At 40.0% G+C, this 21,615-nt stretch overlaps 1 protein-coding gene across 8 annotated transcripts in view; it reads right to left on the bottom strand.

The window, feature by feature from the left end:
- Positions 1 to 21,615, bottom strand: part of DENND5A (DENN domain containing 5A) — a 99,690-nt gene that overhangs the window by 53,980 nt on the left and 24,095 nt on the right. For 5 of the 8 annotated variants that reach the window (XM_034770051.1, XM_034770053.1, XM_034770054.1 and 2 more), the window contains exons 2-4: positions 14,653 to 14,724; positions 13,895 to 14,004; positions 12,342 to 13,002 (exon numbers count right to left, since the gene is read on the bottom strand). In XM_034770051.1, the coding sequence (XP_034625942.1) occupies positions 12,342 to 13,002; positions 13,895 to 14,004; positions 14,653 to 14,724 (843 nt within the window). The remainder of the gene's footprint in view (positions 1 to 12,341; positions 13,003 to 13,894; positions 14,005 to 14,652; positions 14,725 to 21,615) is intronic. The other 3 variants (XM_034770052.1, XM_034770055.1, XM_034770057.1) reach the window with 1 other exon arrangement.

The raw sequence follows: 21,615 nt of genomic DNA, 5'->3' as shown, positions 1-21,615 counted from the left end.
TTATCAATTTATCAAAAGTACCCCTAACAGGAGGGGATTTAACAGTACTCTCCAAGGGACTGAACTTCTGCCTCACCACAGATCATACTAACATGGAGAGAACTCTTTTGCCAACTCTGCTTCAAAAAAATTATTATACAACAATGACACCACCTCCCACAACTACCATGTCCCCATCAATTGGCATAAGAAAAAAGTATTATCTGACTGGACACTCCATAGCTGATGATACCTTGATTATTATATTGATTACTTCAAAAAAAAAATTGACTTGAAATCCTTAAACTTCACATCCACCACAATCTTTCCACTGCCGAGAGGACACCTATATAGTCTCTGTATCAGGGGGTAGCCGTGTTAGTCTGTATCTACAAAAACAACAAGGAGTCTGGTGGTACCTTAAAGACTAACAGATTTATTTGGGCATAAGCTTTCATGGGTAAAAACCACGAAAGCTTATGCCCAAATAAATCTGTTAGTCTTTAAGGTGCCACCAGACTTCTTGTTGTTTTTATATAGTCTCGGATATCCAACCACCTGATAACGATCAAACCAGCAGACAAAGGGGATGCCATCATAGTTCTCAGCAATGACGGCTACATCAATAAGGCCAGCCAACTTACTCCTAAGCAAGAATCAAAGACCACCCCACGCCACAATTCACTCAGGAATTTAAGTATATCATCAAATCTTTCCCCAAGCAACTCCAAGAGAAACTTTACAACCTCATCTCCCACAAATCCACCCCAGGGTGAAGTCAGACAATGACTCCAGTCTCTATCTCTCACAGAAAAATAATGACACACAAAAACCCCATGTCACCTGTGGGTGAACACTTCTCAAAACAATCACTCCATACCTGACCTCTTAGTCCTCATCTTCAAAAAAAACCTGTACGACACCTTCAAAAGGCGAGCCGGCGAGCTTAAATTCATAACTTCGCAAGACATTAAAAATTATGATCTCAAAGACATGGGATTTATGGCTTATTACAACAATCTGTAACCCACTAATCCCCCTTTTTTGTCCTATGACTGCAGGCACGTTAAAAAGTCACTTCACCTTGAATGGTCTCCTAGAATGTGTTAACTACCTATGCTAAACAATCTGTTCCACCTTGCATTTAGCTGTGACACACTGAATACCTTTTCCAGATCTGAAGAGCTCTGCATAGCTCAAAAGCTTCTCTCTCATTAACAGAAGATGGTCCAATAAGATACTAACTCACCCACCTTGTCATTTTTTTAAAAAGTCATTTCTGGGCCTCATCTGAACAGTAGTGTTGGACAAACCTTTTTCAATATTTACTGATTATTTTTGGCTCAAGCTAAGAATTTACTGACAATATCTGAGGAGAAAATAACTGCTCCAGTCACTGAATACAAATATATCTTCTAAACAAACATGAATTGGGCAATAATTATCAATAAATACAAGGGTGTTGTTATTTTGTATTTAAGAACATAAGAACAGCCATACTGGGTCAGACCAAAGGTCCATCCAGCCCAGTATCCTGTCTTCCAACAGTGGCCAATGCCAGGTGTCCCTGAGGGAATGAACAGAACAGGTAATTGAGTGATCCATCCCTTGTCGCCCATTCCCAGCTTCTGGCAAACAGAAAAAGCAAAGCATTCGGACTTTAAAAACTAACTGGTTATATTTTTTGAACACTGAATGTTTTTATAATTAAAGGTTTGTCTACATGGGGATGTTAAATCAGATTAGTTTGTTTGCTCTATGTGCAGCCATTTAACTATATCAAACAGAAGTGCACCCACACTGCTTTGTAATGCCAGCTTGCAGGTAGTTTCCTTTTACTCATAGCATCCACATGATTCTGAGCTTTTTTCAAATTAAGCTTTGAAAAGCACTCAGCTTTGTGCTCTACTTTTTCTTGCAGTGCATTGGGCGAAGATGTGTACTGGAACCAATAGGAATTTTGGGACGTGGAGTCTAAAAACCTCATGTGATTCCTCTCCTGGCTTTCCATAATACATCTGTATTTTGTCAGTGCTGTTTTCGAACTGCTGTGAGGCACCAGGGAGGGCCTGCTGAGCGCCACCATCATGGCAGTCATGCAGCTGGACAGATTTGGATGCTGTAGGAATATGGCTACAAGAGGAGGAGGAGGAGGAAATTGAACAGTTACTTCTGCAGAGCATTTATCTGGAGCAGTTTTACTCAGCGGAGTGCTGCTTCTGGGCTCCGTCAACTCCCAGTGACTAGTGGGAGAGAGTAGTGATTAGAACAGGGATGACAAAGACTGCTTTCCTAGCAAACTGCACAGAACTCACCCTGGAGCTGAAGCCAGCAGAACACCAACATGAATTCCCCTCAGCATGGAGAATCACAGAGGTGTAGGACTTGAAGGAACCCTGTTGGGTCATCTAGTCCAGTCCCCTGCACTCAGGGAGAACTAAGCATCATCTAGACCTTCCCTGACAGGTGTTTGTCTAACTTGCTCTTAAAAACCTCCAATAATGGAGATTCCACAACCTCCCTAGGTAATTTGTTCCAGTGTTTAACTGTCCTTACAGTTAGGAAGTTTTTCCTAACATCTAACCTAAATCTCCCTAATTTATGAAAATACTGAATAGAATCAGACCCAGTACAGATTCCTGTGGGACCCTATTCAATATGCCCTTCCAGTTTGACTGTGAACCACCGGTAACTACTCTGAGTACAGTTTTCCACACAGTTGTGCACCCTGGTAGTAAGTTCATCTAGGCTAGAAGTGAGAGACCATCACTATCTGGAAGCTTGCCACCCCTGATTGCTACTAGTCAGTAGCTAACCAGTTTGGTATTGGTAGATCAGTTGTCAGTGCTGATGTCATGGAAGTTTGTAATGCTATTCAGGTGATTCTGCTATGCTGGGTCACAAAGTGTTGCAGTACAAGTGAGGTTATTGACAGTTTTGCATGGATAAAGTTCCTGAACTGTACAGGAGCTACTGATGGAACTCACATGCCTATTCTTTGCCCTCCACACCAAGTCCGAGACTTTATGAACGGGAAAGGGTATTTCTCCATGGTTCTGCAAGGCCTGGTTGATCACTGGGGAAGGTTCACAAATACTAGTGTGGTGTGATCTGGAAAGGTCCATGATGCCAGGATCTTTAGAAACGCGGGCCTGTTTCTGGAGCAAGCAAGGGAGTTTTTGCTCCCCATACCACTCTGGACATTAATGGTGTTATTCTGGGAGACCAGCTTACCCTCTGTTTTCCTGGATTATGAAGCCTTTTACTGGACACTAGGATAGGAGAAAAGACCTGTTTAACTATATCCCAATTAGCTGCAGAATGACAGTGGAGTGTGCATTTGGAAGAAGGTGGATGGTGTTTCATGACAAGGCTGGATGTTTCTCATCAGTATGTATCCTGTGTAATAAGTACCATGATATTTTTCAAAATATCTGTGAGCAATGAGAGCACATGATGGGTGGGTGAGAGGAAGGGGTGAAGAAACTTTCTGAATTTTATGGACAGCCAGAGATGGCACCTCTGAAAAATGACCCCAGCAGTCAACAAGACAGGTCAGGGATGCATTGTACTCTTACTCCGAAGCCAATAGTTGTGAGTAATGAATGTACTGTAACCAAGGAAATGACTGAAATGTGTTTGTGTATTTATTTGATTAGGAACTGATACCACTGGGAGGAATGTTATGTAATGTATAGGTGGAGCTATACCTCAGTGAAGTTTTGCAGCCAAGTTTAACAAAGATTTTTACAGCATTAACCAAGAACATAGTTAACCAAGAATCTAGTGCAAGCTTGGCCATGCCTTAGTTCCATTAGTTTAAATGGAACTAAGGCATGGCCAAACTATGAAGTGTTCAGACTCCTGTATGCAATGTGCCCAAAAGTGTTCTCCATCGCCAATATAATCAACTGTTGTGGGAAAGGCCTATAATTAGGATGATGTAAATGATGGTCCCAGTATGGTGTGTTCTCCATAATTTGCAGGATATTGCCAAGTTGGCATGCAATGCAGGATCTTCCTAACAAAACCTGCTCTATCACAGCTGTTTGTCTCTGTACTCTCTGCATTATGTCCATCTCCAGGGCTATGCGCTCACTTATAAGCCTTAGAGTATCCAGGAAACCATCCCTCCACATTTCTGCCTTAGCAGTCCTCTCTTGGGATGCAGTCACAAGTTCCAAGAACATGTCCTCCATTTTCTTCAGGAAGTTCTGCTACAGTTCCTTTGCTTTGACTTCGCCAGCACCCCTTCACCTTCATTTGCTCTCGCAGGTCTCTACATTCTGGTGACTCTTCTCTAGAGGGGCTAGACATGCAGCTCTCCAGAAAGGGCAATCAAGTCTAGGATCTCTTAAGAGATCCACGTGGAAGCCCGGAGCAGCCGGCTGTTATAATGGGTACATTACTCTGGGTGTGTGAACTCACTACCACTACCTGATACAGCATTTAAATGGAGAAGTAACATCCAATCAAGATGACTCAGAGCAGTAGAGGGCATACAGGTACAAAGACAGGCCAATCCAGGAGTGAATAAATGCAGTGTGGGATACTAGTTGGAGGACTGTCAGAAGTGAAGTACTTAAGTAGTCCATGCAAACTTTAAAGTGAACAAACTCACTGGGAAATCAACTTACTCCTGTTCCAGGGAGGATTACTTACTGCAATTTAAGATTCCAAATAATTTACTTTAAAAAGTTCATGTCTAGACACAATGCTCTTTAAGGTAAAGAAACTGAAGTTAATACAACATAGCATCCTGTGTAGACAAGCATTCTAACTTTTAGATTTTCAGATCTGTATGCTTTTTGGTCAAGCTCTACTAAACTAGTACAGTGATCAGATCTGACATAAAGAGCATATCAGAAATTGTTCTAACCAATTACATTGTCACGTAATTGGAAAAATCAGGTTTCATGACTGATTTTTAAAAAAAAGTTAAGTTTTTAGAGCAAAATTTTCAAATTTGGGTGTTTAAAGTTCAGCACTTAAATCCATGCTCAGGCACAACTGTCAACAAAATCTAGACCATGTTAAAAATTAGTTAAAATGATTTCACATTCTACTTGCCTCTGAGTTCCCCTGCCAAATTTCGAGGTTTTTTTAAATCAAACTTCCCTGTTTTAAAAGTGTTTTCCCTTCTTGCTGTTTGAAAAACCCCACATAAACAAAACAGGAAATCAAACTGACCACATATGGGGAAACAGTGAAAATTATATACAAAATATAGTTAAGTATATAAAGTAAACAAGCTGGAAAAACAAAACTTTTTCTCTAGTCCCAGTGGTAAATGTTACCAGTAACACCATTGATTATATAAAAAAAAAAAACTTTAGACAATTTTTAGATTGAGTGTGTCATTGTAAGTACCAAAACAAGTGCCCACAGCTTTATTACAGTGGTGTTCTTCCTCTTCTGAAAGAGGAAAAAACAAACAATTAACAATACTGATGTTAGAAAAAAGAGTAGGGATATCTGTTGCAATTTTCCCAGAGGTTTTGCTGTAGTCAATTAAAAATAAATAAATAAATACATAAAGTGCATTTCAGCAAAGGATACAGGAGCACTCATAGGAGCTAGGATAAAACAAAGCAAACTTCTAATCACTTCAAAGTACTTGCCAGTTCCATTTCAAGACAAATCTCAGAGAAAGTTCAGTTGTGTCTACAGCATTTTAATAAAACAGAAAGGAACCAATGCAATCTCCTGGGCCATTGGCAACTCTAGCAAAGTCAAGTAGTAACTTATGTTAGCAACTGAGTATGATCACTTGAGGCAAACTAAAACACTACAGGACATCCACAATCAAAGAAGTTAACAACCTTCTATATAAAGCTTCTTTAGTTAGTGAACAGATATACCTATTTGTGAAGAACAGGAGAGAGTCATTTTTATGAATATTATGTGTACCTCAGTTTACCTACATGATACTGTTAAGACTGGCTAAAGGGAATTAAATCAAAAGGGGCTGATATAAAGAGCAAGCAGGAAATCAAACAATGGTCCGACATAAGATACCTCTGAGTAAAGAACTTGAAGGGAATTAAGGGAACAATGGATGGGCCACTAATTGGGAAGATGCTTCTTCCAGGCACCAGGCCAAGTTACACAGCTAATGTGACAAGGCTGAGGGCTTGAGATCAAAATGATACTACTACACAATTAAAAACTTTTCTTCTAGAGAAGGGGTGTTCAGTTGTCACAGTCTGATAGTTACGTACCTTTGGGTGAATAAAATGTGGTTTGTAAAAGTTGTTTGGATTCATTTTAAATTAGTTCATGGTCACAAAATTTTAAGAGGGAAGTTCTTTGCAACGAATACAGTTGGGCGTACTGTCGGGAAACGGGGCTGCAATCCACAGATCTAACTGTGGTTGAACCATGGGGTTCTACCCTTGAAAAAGAGGTGAAGGAAGTGAAGCCTGTCATCTGAGGGATACACTTATGAGGGTATGAAAGGGGGTTCACCCAGTACCCATGGCACTATATTTATTTCTTCCTTCATTCCTTTTGACTAGCTACATGTACACAAATCTGTTACTGGACATGTCTCCAGGGTGACTACAAGCTAGTCTGATCATACTATCACTTGTCAACTAGATTATAAGAAGGATAACAGATTTAAATTTTATGAAGTATCTTATGGGAAACATCTGTTCCAACCACCAAAAAAGAAAAACCCAGAAACTATTACTGAACAGCCAAAGAGAGACTGAGAAATCTGCCTACTAGATGCGTATTCTAGTGACTCCCAAAATAAAAATTAAAAAAAAAAAAAAACGTTACTATACGTTTGTTTTGTAAATCCACAAAGGGATCGTTACATGGTGTCATAACTTATTCTATATTTGAATTTAAAAAAGTAAATGAACCCATTTTATACTACTTTTCTCATGTAGCTAACTAGTGAAGAAATCACACAATACAACGGCTCAAGTATATGAATTCACTGCAACAATACAGAAAGATGCCTGATTATTTTGACCATACCTGAATCATGTCCAATCCCAATTATATAGACACACATTTCAGCTCCTAATATACACATAGTTCTGATAGTTCCCCAAACACCTTGCATTAGCATTCCTTTGTGTAACTGAATATTGTGTTAGTAGATCTGCATAAGTTATTGCTGAAGAGGTAGGACATATAAGCGATTAGTCATTTTACACACATTTTATTTGTATTCCACTTATTTCAGAGATCATTCTAAATGGGGCGGGGGGTGGGGGGAAATCATACTGGAAACCAGCAGATGATGTAATTAACACGAGCTACCTTGGGATTTACCGTGCCCTTGACTTTCTTTGCCATCAGTGGCTAGACCGCGGACATGCAGTCTATACTAGCACATCCACCATTGCTACTGCTGGCGGGACTGCACAACTGGCAACAACTCTTGGAAATATAATGAAAAGTCAAAATTCTCTGTGGGCATAACTCCACTTCCTGCAACGGAATTACACCAACAGAGAAGCCTAGAGTTGCCAAAAGATTAATGTAGCAACTGAAATCTGGTGTGTTTAAGACTTTTGCAAAGGTGTTACATAAAAAATGATGTAGAAAACAAAACAAACCATGTGAAAGCAAATGCTGATCTAATCTAGCACTTGCCACTCCTTCTAAAATGTTTTATATTTTAATTTATATTATTGGACTTCAATGAGAGTTGTCTCAGGGCCTGACAGAAAATGGAGATTTAAATTTTATTTTTCAAATGACTTGTCCAACCAGGAAATTTGGTTGCACAATTTTTTTTTGGTTTTCATATACAATTAACTGTATGCCTTTTGAAATGCCACTCGGAGCATACAGTTCATTGTATGTTTACAACCAGGGTGGATTTGATTTAAATCAAATTGATTTAAATCGTGACTTAAATCACTAGTCAGAAAGACTTGATTTAATCATGGGATTTCTACATAAAAGTGCATTCTTGTTGGTTGTTATAACCTTAATACAAATTCTTCACAATTCAGAGATAGATGTAGGTTTCATTTTTAGAAGATGCACACTATACATTTTTTAAGTGATTTATTTTGAAAAGTTTTCAGATTAGTTTTACAGCTATATCAGAAAATGAATGATTGTTTGGTTATTTCATTTACCAAAGGTAATTGAAGCAGATATTTATGAAGTCACAGGGAGGTGAACTATCTCCAATTCAACAGGTTAATCATTAATATTTGGAGGATTTTCTTTCCATGCTGTATTTGGAGGAGAACATCACCAGACAGACATTTAAATTGTTTTATTTAACCAAAACAACAATGTTATATATTCTGGATTTTTTTTCTTCAACAGCAAACATAGTATTTTAACAAAAGAAGCATATGAATTATTTAAACATTCAAGTTTGGTTTTTTTTAATCAGGTCTGTTTTTGTTTAAATTGTTTTTAACTAAAATAGTTGTCTATGTCAATCAGGTCAACATGAGAAAAACTTAAAATATTGGCTTCTGCAGCTAACTCAGTCGTCTTCACCTTCATTTTTCTGTTTGCTCATAATCTGGAAAAGAAAAGTAAGTTTTCCTGCTTTTTCAGGTCCCAAACGATTTCTCAATTTGGAATAAATTAATCCAAAAGAAGAAAATATTCTTTCTACACCGGCAGAAGAAGCCAGCGGTGTTAAAAGTGAAATTATCACTTCAACGGTCTCTGAATCCAAGTGCTTAAGTGACTTCCACCAGTTTCACTGGCGTGACTTTCTTTAAAACATCATCAGCAAACATATTTCTTGAATGGTTCACCCTTAGCTCTGAAGTTTATTATAGCTGGCATTACGGAAGGATGATTGCTGGATGTTCATGTCATAGCCAACTCCTCTTCTTCCGTAGTTAAGGTTTAATCCTGGTACCGAGTATTGAGAATATTTGCAAGAAAATGAGCTGGAGATAGTACTTGTCCCATTCGTTTTTTTAATGCTTGTTATTTAACTCTGTCATTGCATATTTCTCTTTTTAAGGTCTCACTCAGTTCCTTCCAAATTTCAACAGCATCAGCAATAAAATAGCTATTTCCCTACATTTTGTTCAAGGCTTCAGAAATAGGCTTTAGGGTACTCGGCGTGTGTTCAACATTTCTCTTAAGCCCAATGTTGAGAACTTTGGCTGTGACAGTGCCATTTATTTTTTCACGATTTTGTTCACAAACGGTCATCAGATTAGGTCAGTTCTTGATATAGTGCTCGAAGCAGTTCACTACTGAATTCCAGCGCACGTCTTGTGGGAGAGTTAGCTTGGTTCCTCCCACTTTTTTCAGAGCAGCTGCTACAAAGTGGTTGTTACGGATGTATTTTGCAATTTCAACAACATGAGCCTTTATTTCTGAAACACTGACATCTTTGGCTAGGAGATGCATCAAATGAGCACTGCAACCGTATGTTATTAGCTTGGGACTCTCTTCACGCTCTTCTAAATCATTTCTTCTCATCTTGGATCCATTTGCAGCATTGTCTGTGACCAAACTGCGTACTAGACATTAATTTTTTTTCAGTCTGTTATAGCTTTTACTGCAACTTCTTGTAAGTATTCTGCTGTGTGTGCATTTCTTGATGTATCAATTGTTTCTGTAAGGAAGACATTCCCTTCTTCTGTTGTCACACCAGCACACACAACAGGATCATTGTGGACATTGCTCAACCCATCAAGACTCAGGTTAACAATTTCACCCTCTAGACTTTTTGCACGCTGCTCAATTTCTCTATCGTATACTTTATCCAGCAATTTGCCTGCGACATCTGCTCTGTTGGGTGGACTATATCCTGGTCTTAATGACTGAACCATGTTAATGAAGAGTGGGTTCTCAGTCATACAGAAAGGAGAGGTTATTGCATAAACAAACCAGGCAATTTTTTCATCAATTACCTCTTTTTGTAATCTGCTGGTTCTTATCACAAAATTTATCTATGGTTGTTTCTGGATGATGGAGATTGTCTTTTTCTTTTTGCTACAGGTGATATACTGTGGCTATGAGACATACATGATGTGACTGAAACACTATAATTGGCAGATAACTCTATAGAAAATGCTGATGATCTTGAAGATGGATTGTCTTCAGAATCCTGTATGTGGAGGATGGATTCTCCTAAACAAAATAAGTCAATGCAGTTATTTAATTATTATTACCATACTACTCATTTAGTATTACTCATTGCATTCACTGACACTTGGTACTACTTTAAAGGTGAAATTGTAAAAGGAAGATCTGCCTATTTCAGTTATTTATTTTTATATCACAACTGCATCTAAAATGATAGTACCATAAAGTAACAACTATATTTTTTGCTCAAACATGAGAATTCAAGAATAGTCCAGAAGGAAGACAGGCAGTCCTTAAGAAAGAAGTATGAAGTAAAAAAAGTTTACCAACCTGAAGATCCTGCATGTTCAGACATGTTCCTTTCGTCATCTTCAACGCAGCTTCCTCCTGAGAAGGAACACTTCTCATGATGTTGTTTCATTCAGGAAACCAGACCTTGCATTTCTTTGTTGCACTGTTTGCATTTTGCATGCATGCCTGTCTTACCCACAGGTAGCGGAAATTCATTAAAATATTCCCAAACTGGGTCTCTTTTACAGCCTGCTGCCATTATAGGTTTTCCCCTCTAACATGAGAAGGTATGGTAGAACTCAAATCAATGAAGGCTACACTGAAAGACTCAAGGACTTCTAGAATATGCTACTCAAACAGTTTCACTTTTGTTTCTAGTGCCTGTCCTTCCCTTCTCACATTTATCTTCAGACTTCTCCTCCATGTCCCGATCTATTCCGCCCCCAACAATCTTCTATTCATTGAACTTCTTGAAACTTTGTACTTTTAGAGAGGGGTAAGGGATTGACTCTGTGTACACAAATTTGTAGTGGGACAATAGAGTTGAGGTCTGTTATTTCTCACCTCTATATAGTATTTATTTAAAAACATTTTTTGCTGTTAACAACCATGTTATCTCTGGGGACACAACTCCACAGTTTGAAAGCTGCAAAACTAAGCATCTCTGATGGCATCTTCTAGACTGAGCACTGAGTCCCATTGGGTAGATAGAAAGATTAACCTAAATAATTTATACAGAAGCCCCGGCACCCCATAAGATTGGGTCCCTAATCCATGAACTATTGGAACGCATTTACAAAACTTTTCTTAGACTTTACATGAATATATTGTCTCATGCTATAGAATTAGAATTTATAATCCCTATTCCATGATGAGATATCTTTGAGCTATATTGCAACTTAATTAAAACTCTTTAGATCAGATTTTTTGATAAAATGCTTTTTGAGGAAAAAACCTATTTAAATAAAATAAACTGATTTTGATTAAAAAAAATCATTGATTTTTATCCAACCCGTTTACAACTGTATATGTCTATACTACAGGCAGTTCAGTGACATAGCTATAGCACCATCGCTATGCTGCTGTAACACTATAGCGTGGACACTTCCTGCAATGACAGAAGAGCTTTTTCCATCAGTGTAGGAATTACACATCCCCAAGAAAAGGCAGCAAGGTTGATAGAAGCATTCTTCCATCGACCTAGCTGCATCTATACCAGAGATTAGGTCAGCACAACTACAGTGCTCAGGACTGTGAATTTTTTATACCACCGAGTGCCGTAGCTGTGTTGACCTAACTTATGTGTAAACCACATGTAAGGGTATGTCTACACTACCCGCCGAATCGGCGGATAGTGTTCGATCTATCGGGGATTGATTTATCGTGTGTAGTGTAGACGCGATAAATCGATCCCCAATCGCTCTCCCGTCGACTGCTGAACTCCAGCTCCGCGAGAAGCGGAAGCAAAGTCGACAGGGGAGCCGCGGCAATCGACCCTGCGCCGTGAGGATGTGAGATAAGTTGAACTAAGATACGTCAACTTCAGCTACACTATGCTCATAGCTGAAGTTGTGCATCTTAGGTCGATTCTCCCCCGCCCCCCCCCCACCACAGTGTAGACCAAGCCTAAGATGCCACTCATTGAGTGAAGTCAGAGCAGGAATTCAGCAAGATGGGGAGAAATGGGGGGAGAAACCATCCATTTATTCCTCTAATTAATGGTGATTTTGCAAAGAAAGCAGGTGGCCAGCTTTCCTGTCCTGTCTCATGTCATTACATGCATACGGGATATTAAGTTTGAAAATATTGGCCTTACTTTAAGTGCCTGAAGTTAGGTACTATGATTTTCAGAGTTGCTGAGGGCCTTCAGTTTCCAGTGAGGTCTGATTTAAATCACTCTGACAGCAGGAACACACTGACAGCAGTGACATGCCAATAGCAGTTTATTACAGCTATTTATTTTTTGAATCTCTATTAAAAAAAAAAATTTAGACACCATTAGTTACACAGGACAAGACAAGAGTACTCACGCTGTGAATAAAGCAGTATCTGAAATTCCAGAAGAGCACAAGTAAAGAGCTGAACCACATTTTCCACTCCAAGTAATTCAAAAACTTCTTTAACTGGAAAGTCAAATAATGGCAGTTCACTGGTGCTTGGTCTCTGGCAAATAATTGGTCCATAAACACCTGAAAATTTTAAGGATCTCCCTGCTGGAGGAAGAGGAACCTCATAGAGAATATTGTAGATGTAACTTTCCAAAGGTAATGGTGGTGGTTGAGGAGAAGTTACAGCTTGGTGAAGTTGCTCTAGTACTTTCTTACAAGCCTTCATGAAAGACATTGGGGTAATCAGACAAATGCACTTAGAGACATACAGTGTGTCTCTGCTAATATCATACGAGTTAAAACGCTGTAGCTTTGATACAGAAGTTCCATTACAGTCTTCTATGCTGCTACAGCTATCTTTGTCATTTGTGGGTGGAATATGCAGAATGTCATATTCAGCATTGTGCATATGATATAATGTCTGCATTGCACTACAGATTTGCTTGCTGGTAACTTCCTCATAAAATGTGAGAGAAAACCCAAATGTCCGCGAGCCATCTTCACGGGTGATTATAAACGAATGGAACTGAGGGTCTCTGGAATCGGCTTGGGTCTTGAAAGCAAGCCCTTTAGGCATACACAGCTATAAAAGAAAACAAAAGAAGTGGGAAAGTTAAATAAATACTACATTACATTTTGATTGTTCTTTCAAATTTTTTGGCAATAAACAGACAGCATTTGAGAATGCTGAGAACTGACATTACATTTCATTTCTCTCTAAACAGACTTTGTAAGACATTATTACATTAGGTAGTGTCAAACACATTAAAACTAAGAGTTATTACACAGAACAAAGGCATGCAGCGCAAGGCCACATCTGATTTCCACTGAAGTTCACAGGAACTTTGTCATTGACTTCAATAGGAACAGAATTACACCCTACAAAAATAGTGGAAGAAAAAAATGTTTTGATCATGATTTTTGCTTTTAAAAGAACATCTGTTTTATATAAAGCACAGTAAAAACATAAGGTGAGGTAAGAAGTTAAAATCCATTCCCTGAAAAAGAAAAATAGATGTAGATGGAACAACTAATCATTAATCACAAAAAGGACTAATTTTCCCTCACTTCTACTCCAACAGCCTACTCTCTGGCATACTGCAGAATAAGGGTTAAAAAAAAATGATTCATCATGAGTCCTGCCTCAGCACAGGGAGATGAACTAGATGACCTCCCCCTTCTGCCCTAAAATTGCATGATAATATGAAAATAATCAGTTATTTTAAGGGCAAATGCCTTTTTTTTCCTATTCTCCAAGTATAAAATCAAATGGAAATGGTTTCATTTATCTGCAAAATTTAGAGCAACTTGTCAATTAGTAGTTAACATTTTGTATTACAGCTTTTTATTTTGCCATTATCAAAAGATAATTTCTTGAAAAAGTCCAGCTGGGCATTTATTTTTAATCATTATAGTAAAGGGAGTACTAGTCTTAAAAACCAACAGAAACAAAGAGCACATGATGTTGTACTGACCATTCCCACTGCATCCTGGTCAAAAGGATTCCATTCTACATTCTCAGGATAACGAGCAAGAACTTTGGACTTAAATGTGCGTCTTAATGGAGTCTGTTCAAAATTTTCACCTGAAAAAGTGAAAGAAAAAATATCAAGTCAATCATTTCATTCTCTTTCCAAGCTCTTTCACACAAGGCCAGAAAGCAAAATATCAGTAGCCAAACGTGAAGATAAATGGATTAAGTACAGACATTCCCTTTAACAGAAACAGAAAATGCAAGATAGTTAGCATGTAATTAGACTGAAAAGTATTAGCACTGGTAACATTTATACACAATTATTTATCTGTGCTTTTCATGAAATATGAATGTGCTAGAGGCAGTCTACAGTTACTGTTTTGTCTTTATTTCTTAGCAGCAACTGTAGAAGCTGCATTTGGGTTATTTCAAACTCTGTTTGGAGCATAGCAATAGAATACATTGCAGAACATAATCTGAATGGTATTACCCACAAAAAGCACAAATAGACAAGAGATGCAAAGATGAAGCAAAGAGCTTAAGACAGAGCTTGAGACAGACACACAAGTGACATCACTTAAAAATCTCCTCAAATTTTCTTCTTGGAGACTGACAGTCTGGAAATCCACCCCATACTATATTAAAAAAAAAAAAGTCAGCTGTGAAGAGAGAATCTAGGAAGTTAAGAGGTCAAAGGGCACAAAAGATATTGAAAGAGCTAGAAAGTTTGTGCTGTTTTGCTTTTCTTTTTCCTTTTACCTTCTACTGCACTTGCAATGAAACAGCCGGCACCATCTCGGGTTTTAGAGGCCTGTATATACTGGCATAGTGCTATATAACAAATAAAAACAACACTGCATTACAATTGAATAATGTGAACTATTCAGTAATTATACAGCTAGAAGTGACCAATGCACAATATTTCATAAAAAATTAGCCAGCTCAAAAGATCTGATGCCATATTTTCCTAACACATACTTCTTAAGCATATGAATAGCTATAAAAATGGAGCATTAATAAGCCATCAGAAATGTCATCAATAAATACACTTCAGAGGACGGGAATTCTTGCGCAACTGTTTTCTATGGCCAAGACATCACTGCAGTGGTAATTAACTACATGTTAAACTAATGCCTTCTTTAAAAGCCATATTCTAAAATTCCCTTAAGAGGAGATGATGAAATTCACGCCATGCAAGGGCCCAGTTCAAGGCCTATGCACCACTTAAGACCTACGTAAACCCTCAAAATAGGGTTTAAGTGAGATTTAAGTGCAGCATGGGCATGGTGCTGGCTTTCCCCATCGAGTAATGGAAGGCCTTAGTGACCCATAAAGCCTCATTTGGAGCCTCTGTACTGGGATGAATTTAATATCCAGAGAATAAAATTTAACCATCATGGGTCTTGCTGCTCTGGCTCACTTCAACTGTGATTTTTAATACTTTCTTTCTTTATTTTTTTTTTTAAATAAAGGCAAACAAAATTTGCCTCCCAAAATAACCTTTGCCTTCTTACTAGAATGCAGTTAGCAAGCATGCAGTTGGTGACAGCTGCTGTAACAATTGGGCAGAATTACATGAAATAGCATGCTTTAAATAAATCCAGAGACTTCAGCAACACCTGCAAAAGGAAAAAAAAAACAAAACAAAAAAAACCACCACATTTCAACCCCTCATTTATTATCTTGTACATAATAATTAAGCAGCAAAGGAAGTTGATTTGGAATTTGTTGGGTTTGTTCCGTTCTTCTACAGTAATATTTAGAATTACACTTCTGTATTGACTGAAATGGCTTAAAATCTTTATGCTACACACACAACATTAGGTTCTGCAAAATGCCCCCACATTCCCAAATATAGCTTTCTGAAGGGACACAGTAGCAAACTCTACCAACTCTTTTAATGGGGTTCTTAAAGTGAAAATCCCTAACAAGGGCTCCAATGCAGGAAATCACTTAAGCACATACTTCAAAGTTAATCATCTTTAAATGCTGTACTGAACAGTAACTTTTTCCCAGATCAGAATCTAATAGAGGACCTGAGATATTTAATCCCCCATATTTAAAAAGAGCCCCCAATTTTCACTTTCATGAGTTTAGTTTGCACATCCACTTTTTTTTTGTAAATATATCAGATTGATTGCCATGCAGCCTTTTTCAGCTGCTTTTGCAATATGTATATCTTTATATGGTACTGAAGTTATATCTAGTTACTGTGCAAGAGCCTATTTGGGAAAATTTGAAATCTATTAATAGGAACATCTGGGTATAAAAAAAAATAAGGACCCACATATAACTCTTCTAAAATGTAACTAACAAGACCATTTGGAGGGTCAGAGTCAACAAAAAGGATTATTTAGTAACAATGACATTTATGGAAGAGTTTAAAATGAAACAATTAAAAGAAAGGTGAACCCAACAGCCTAGACCAGTGGTTTTCAAACTGTGGGTCGCGACCCAGTACTGGGTCATGGAATGTAAGGCACTGGGTCGTGGCAGCTCTGATCAGCACCGCTGACCAGGCCATTAAAAGTCCCGTCGGCGGTGCTATCTGGATAAGGCAGGCTAGTTCCTCCCTGCTCTGACACCGCGCTGCACCCCGGAAGTGGCCAGCAGCAGGTACGGCTCCTAGGCAGGGGGAGCCACTGGGCTCTGCACGCTGCCCCCACCCCGAGCACTGGCGGGCGGGAGCGATGCCTGTGGGAGAGAGCCGTGTGGAGCTGCTTGCGCGCCTCCGCCAAGGAGACAGACCTGCTGCTGGCTGCTTCCAGGGTGCATCATGATCCCCAGTGCCAGGACAGGTGGGAAGCTGCTGGAGGTAAGCCCGCGCCCCAGCCCTATGCCCCAATCCCTGAGCCCCCCTGCATACACAGAGTCCCCTCCTACACCCCCAACCCCCCCTCACCAGCCCCACCTCAGAGCCTGCACCCTCAGCCCTGACCCCCTCATCCACCCCAACCCCCTGCCCCAGCCTTGAGCCCCCCCCAAAACCTGGAGCCCCCTCCTGTACCCCAAATCCCTCATCCCCAGCCCCACCAAAGAACCCCCAGGCCAGAGCCCTGACCCCCTCCCACACCCCAAACCTGTCATCCCCAGCTCCATTGGGTCACGGGCATCAACAATTTTCTTCAACTGGGTCGCCAGAAAAAAAGTTTGAAAACCACTGGCCTAGATGCAAGCTACCTCTCTGTCAAAAATGGGGCAGGGGGAGAATTAATGACATTCCACCCAGCCACCCCACATCTCTCAACTTTCACACAGACACCAAAGAAAAACCCCAGAGATCTCTGTAGTTCAGGCTTTTAAAAACAAGTCAGGAGATTTAAAACACCTACAGTTTTCTATACTTATGTCAGTCTAGAATGATGTAATGTCAGCTTTAATCAATTCAGAAAAAGACAGACATTTACTAAGTTAGTTTGTTGTTTTTCTTCTTCCATGGTATTTCAGACAGAAGTTAACACTTGCATGCCAACTTCTCTCCTACACTTTGTGGTAGGTGGTTTCAATCACCAGGTTCCCAAAACCACAAATATTAGCAGACATTTAAAAGAAAATAAACACAAATATTCCCTGGGTTAAGAACCTTCTTTTAACAGGACATTTCATTATGATGATCAATTTCAAAATACATGTTTACAGAGACCATTTTATATCTGCAATAAAGAGTAACATTGTGATATCACTGAAGAGAAGCTGTCTGAAATACATTTAAGGACCTGCAGCAAGAACAGAAAGTGTGGCTCTGCAGTATAGCTGAAATCAGAGACTGGCTGCTTTCCCCACTGGCCTGCCCCCTAGGGTAGAGCAGCCAATCACAGCTGCTGCAGGATCCAGGCAGGACTCTTCCCAGCTCCCTCTCAGGGGAGGCAGTTATTTTCATAGGAGAGGCGGGGGAAGAGGCTGTAGATAGAGCCCAGCAGCTCAGGGGGTCTCTGCTCCCCCGCCCCTCCTGTGAGCAATAGGATGGCACCTGGGAAAGGGAGGGCGGGGGGAAGAGGGAAATTACATCCATGAAGCTGCCCCCCTCTGCCCCTGATCTGGGGACCCTGCTGCAGCCCCCACAGGTCAGCGTGGGGGGGGGGGAAATGAAGAACCCCAGGAGGAGCAGAAGTGAGGCTGGGAGGGGACTGAAATGTTGTGGGGGGAAAGAGAATAGGATTGATTTGGGGGTTGGGGGAAAGAGCAGCTGCAGGAGGCAATTAAAAGTCACCTTACCCTATAAATGTGGGAGAGTAGGCAACACATACCGTCATGCACACATGCAGTGGGAGAGGAGTTTAGAACTCAAAAGAGACCCCAAAAACATATTAATAATCCATCATCATCAGATTTTTTTTAATCTTGGGGTTTGGCAACACTGTTTTCCAGTAGTTTACTTCAGGCCAGCACATTTCTGAACATATTAGTGCATGCCTCAATATAATGAGCCAATTTTATAATATTACATTAGAATTCACATTACAGCAACATGCAGAGATCCCTACTGAGATTGGGGCCACCACTGTGCAAGGTACTGAACCATCACACAGAAAGGGTTTGTCTACACTGGAGTTTTAACTGAAAGTAAGTTATTGTCAATCAATTATTCAGCCCACACATAGGCTCTGAAGATACAGCTTAAAAGCTCCTCCTCTCACAGAGAGTCCCAGCACAGATGGGGGACCCACAGCAGCCAGAGAGGGAAAAGTTTACTTGTTTTACCTCACTATGCTTCATGTTCTCGTCATTCTGACCCTTACTGTACTTCCAGCCTTTCACCTCTACCCCTCCTCTTCTCCCTTCATTCTACCTTATCTTTTCCCCATTTTTCCAGAGTCCACACAATATCAAGAAAGTGGAAAAGAAGCCACAGAAATTGGTGGGTTTAAATGAAAATTATGTAAGCAGGAATAAGGTTAAGATATAAAATTTGAATAGTTAGGAACACAAGCGGAGTTTGTGTTTATTACAGTTCCCATCCTTTGACACTTTACTCTTATTTATTTGGTAAAGGTATTTGCATCTCCTCTTAAACTAGATTACAAATTCTTGGGGAAGACCTCCCTGACATGGAAAGTCACTATCATCTCCTCCTCTCCCCAGGATCCTTTGCAGACACAGACAGAATCACAAGATTTCAATTCCCACCTCCATCCGTAATGCTGACTGTGAGGCATATCACAGAAAAGTATTAAATACACACTTACACTGGCAGGAAGCATCCAAGTTCAATACTGAGCTGATTAAACCGATGCAGTTCACGGATGTTGCTCAATACCTCCCTTCTGGCTGAGCTTTAAATAAACTCAACTGATGAGCTGTCTTAAGGCAAGTCCACATTTAAAACGCTGCATCGGTGCCGCGGTAGCGCTTTAATGAAGATGCTCTAAGTCAGGGGTAGGCAACCGAAAGCAGCACGTGAGCTGATTTTTAGTGGCACTCACACTGCCCAGGTGCTGGTCACCGGTCGGGGGGGGGCCTCTGCATTTTAATTTAATTGTAAATGAAGCTTCTTAAACATTTTAAAAAAAACTTTCTTTACTTTACATACAACAATAGTCTAGTTATATATTATAGACTTATAGAAAGAGACATTCTAAAAACGTTAAAATGTATTACTAGCACGCGAATCCTTAACTCAGAGTGAATAAATGAAGACTCGGCACACCACTTCTGAAAGGTTGCTGACCCCTGCTCTAAGCTGACAGGGAGAGCTCTCCCATTGGTGTAGTTAATCCACATCCCTGAGAGGCAGTAGTTATGTCGGCGGGAGAAGCTCTCCCACTGACAGAGCTGTCTACACGGGTGGGGTAGGTCAGCAGAACAATGCCGCTCAGGGGTGTGGATTTTTCACCCCTCTGAGCAACAGTCATACCAATATAGGTCTGTAGTGAAGACAAGACCTTACACGTGTAAAGGAAACTAAGAACCTGTCCACTATAGGACAAAGTTAAACAGGTTTCAAGAAACCTTTAATTTTATCAAAGTTATCCAATAGAAATCATGTTAACTTGTTTTCACAGCCTTATTAGAGTTCATGCTACTCCTGTAGTAACCAAAACATACTCTGTGTTGCATGGAATCATGAGACAAGATAAGGAACTAGCCAATCAGTCCTGACCTTGTTTATACCGACTATGAAATGACTGCTCTTCAATTCAGATAGCATCATGGGTTTAGCCATGCATCTGTTTATTTGAATTTACTCACTGCACATTCAGTACAACTGCTGCTGCATGTATTTAGAATATCCCATATTCAAACCACCAACTGCATTTAATCTGACAAACAACAAGCCACCAGGTTTCCTTTGAAAGTTGGAAGCAGACCATGTCATGAGGTGTGTCACCTGCACCCTGCCAAACCACATCTCCTCTCTGGTGTTCAGGCTTCTTCTCTGTGTTTGCCCACAGTAATCCTGTGTGGTACACCTAAACGGGAGAGGACACCTACAGCTAAGCCCTGTCTGACTGAGACCATTAATAAGGTTTAAGCCCCAGAAACTCCTTTCCCCTCAGCAACTCTCCTCAGAGTTGCAAGATTTGAGTCTTCTTTGGAAATGAAATTACCCACACAACAGTATTCTTAAGAAGGCAATTTGAAAAAATGTTCTGCATGTGATACCTCACTTGAGTACTTTGCAAAGTCCTGTCAACTAGGCTTCCCTTAGATTTGTAACCTAGAGAAAAAGATCTCAAGTCTTTAGTAATTGGTTCTCTCAGATCATTTCCTGATGATCCTTCAAAGAACTTCTCTGGATACAGTAGGGGAAGGCGTTTTCCTGACTCCCACTTGGCCTGCTTATCATCAAGTCTCAAGTATATGAGTCCATAATAATATACCTCTACCCCGCTATAACGCGACCCGATATAACATGGGTTTGCATATAGCGCGGTAGCAGCGGGGCTCCGGCAGTGCTTTAAAGGGTCCGGGGCTCCGGCTGCTGTGGAGCCCTGGCCCTTTAAATCACCGCTGGAGCCCTGTTGCTGCTACCCTGGGGCTGCGGCAGCGGGGCTCGGGCAGCGCTTTAAAGGGTCCGGTGCTCCAGCTGCTGCGGGGAGTCCCGGGCCCTTTAAATCACTGCGGAAGCCCTGCTGCCGCTACCCCGATACAATGGCGTTTCACCTATAATGCGGTAGGGATTTTTGACTCCCCATGACTGCATTATATCAGGGTAGAGGTGTATAAGGTTGAAGCTACATCAACAATCCCACAAAGGATGTCCTATTTTCAAAAAAAGCTGGGAGGAAGGAATGCCAGCTAAGTAAATGAGATAGGCACAGTAAAGGATCCCCAACTATACACCAAAAAGAATAATGTTACAAGTAAAATGGATTGAAATCGTTTGCACACATTTCATCATCAAAAAACTGTCTTTTCTAAAACAAAAAGTTTGGAAAAATGGTCAATGTGACAAATTTCCCATGAAGCGTTTCATGAATCTTAATTGACATAGCTGTCAAAATAGTTTACTGAAAACCACATTCTTACCGAAAACTGGATTTTTTTTTAAAAAGTGGCAAATTTATTTATTTTTAATCACATTAATGGACGATGAGTCTATTTCAAACTCTGCAAAAGGGAAACGTCAAACATTTTCACCAATTCATTTTTCCAGCGGTTCCAGTTACCACCTATTTACAGGAAGTCATTGACTAGGACAATGCATGGTTAGCAGCCATTATTATTAATGGTACAGTATATTAACTATTTTGTACATGGACACAATTCATTTGTGACAAC

Source organism: Trachemys scripta, chromosome 4, assembly GCF_013100865.1.
Source record: "Trachemys scripta elegans isolate TJP31775 chromosome 4, CAS_Tse_1.0, whole genome shotgun sequence".
Classification (NCBI taxonomy): Eukaryota; Metazoa; Chordata; order Testudines; family Emydidae; genus Trachemys; species Trachemys scripta.
Note: the sequence above shows the minus strand (reverse complement) of the source record. Positions and strands in the feature narration are given on the sequence as shown.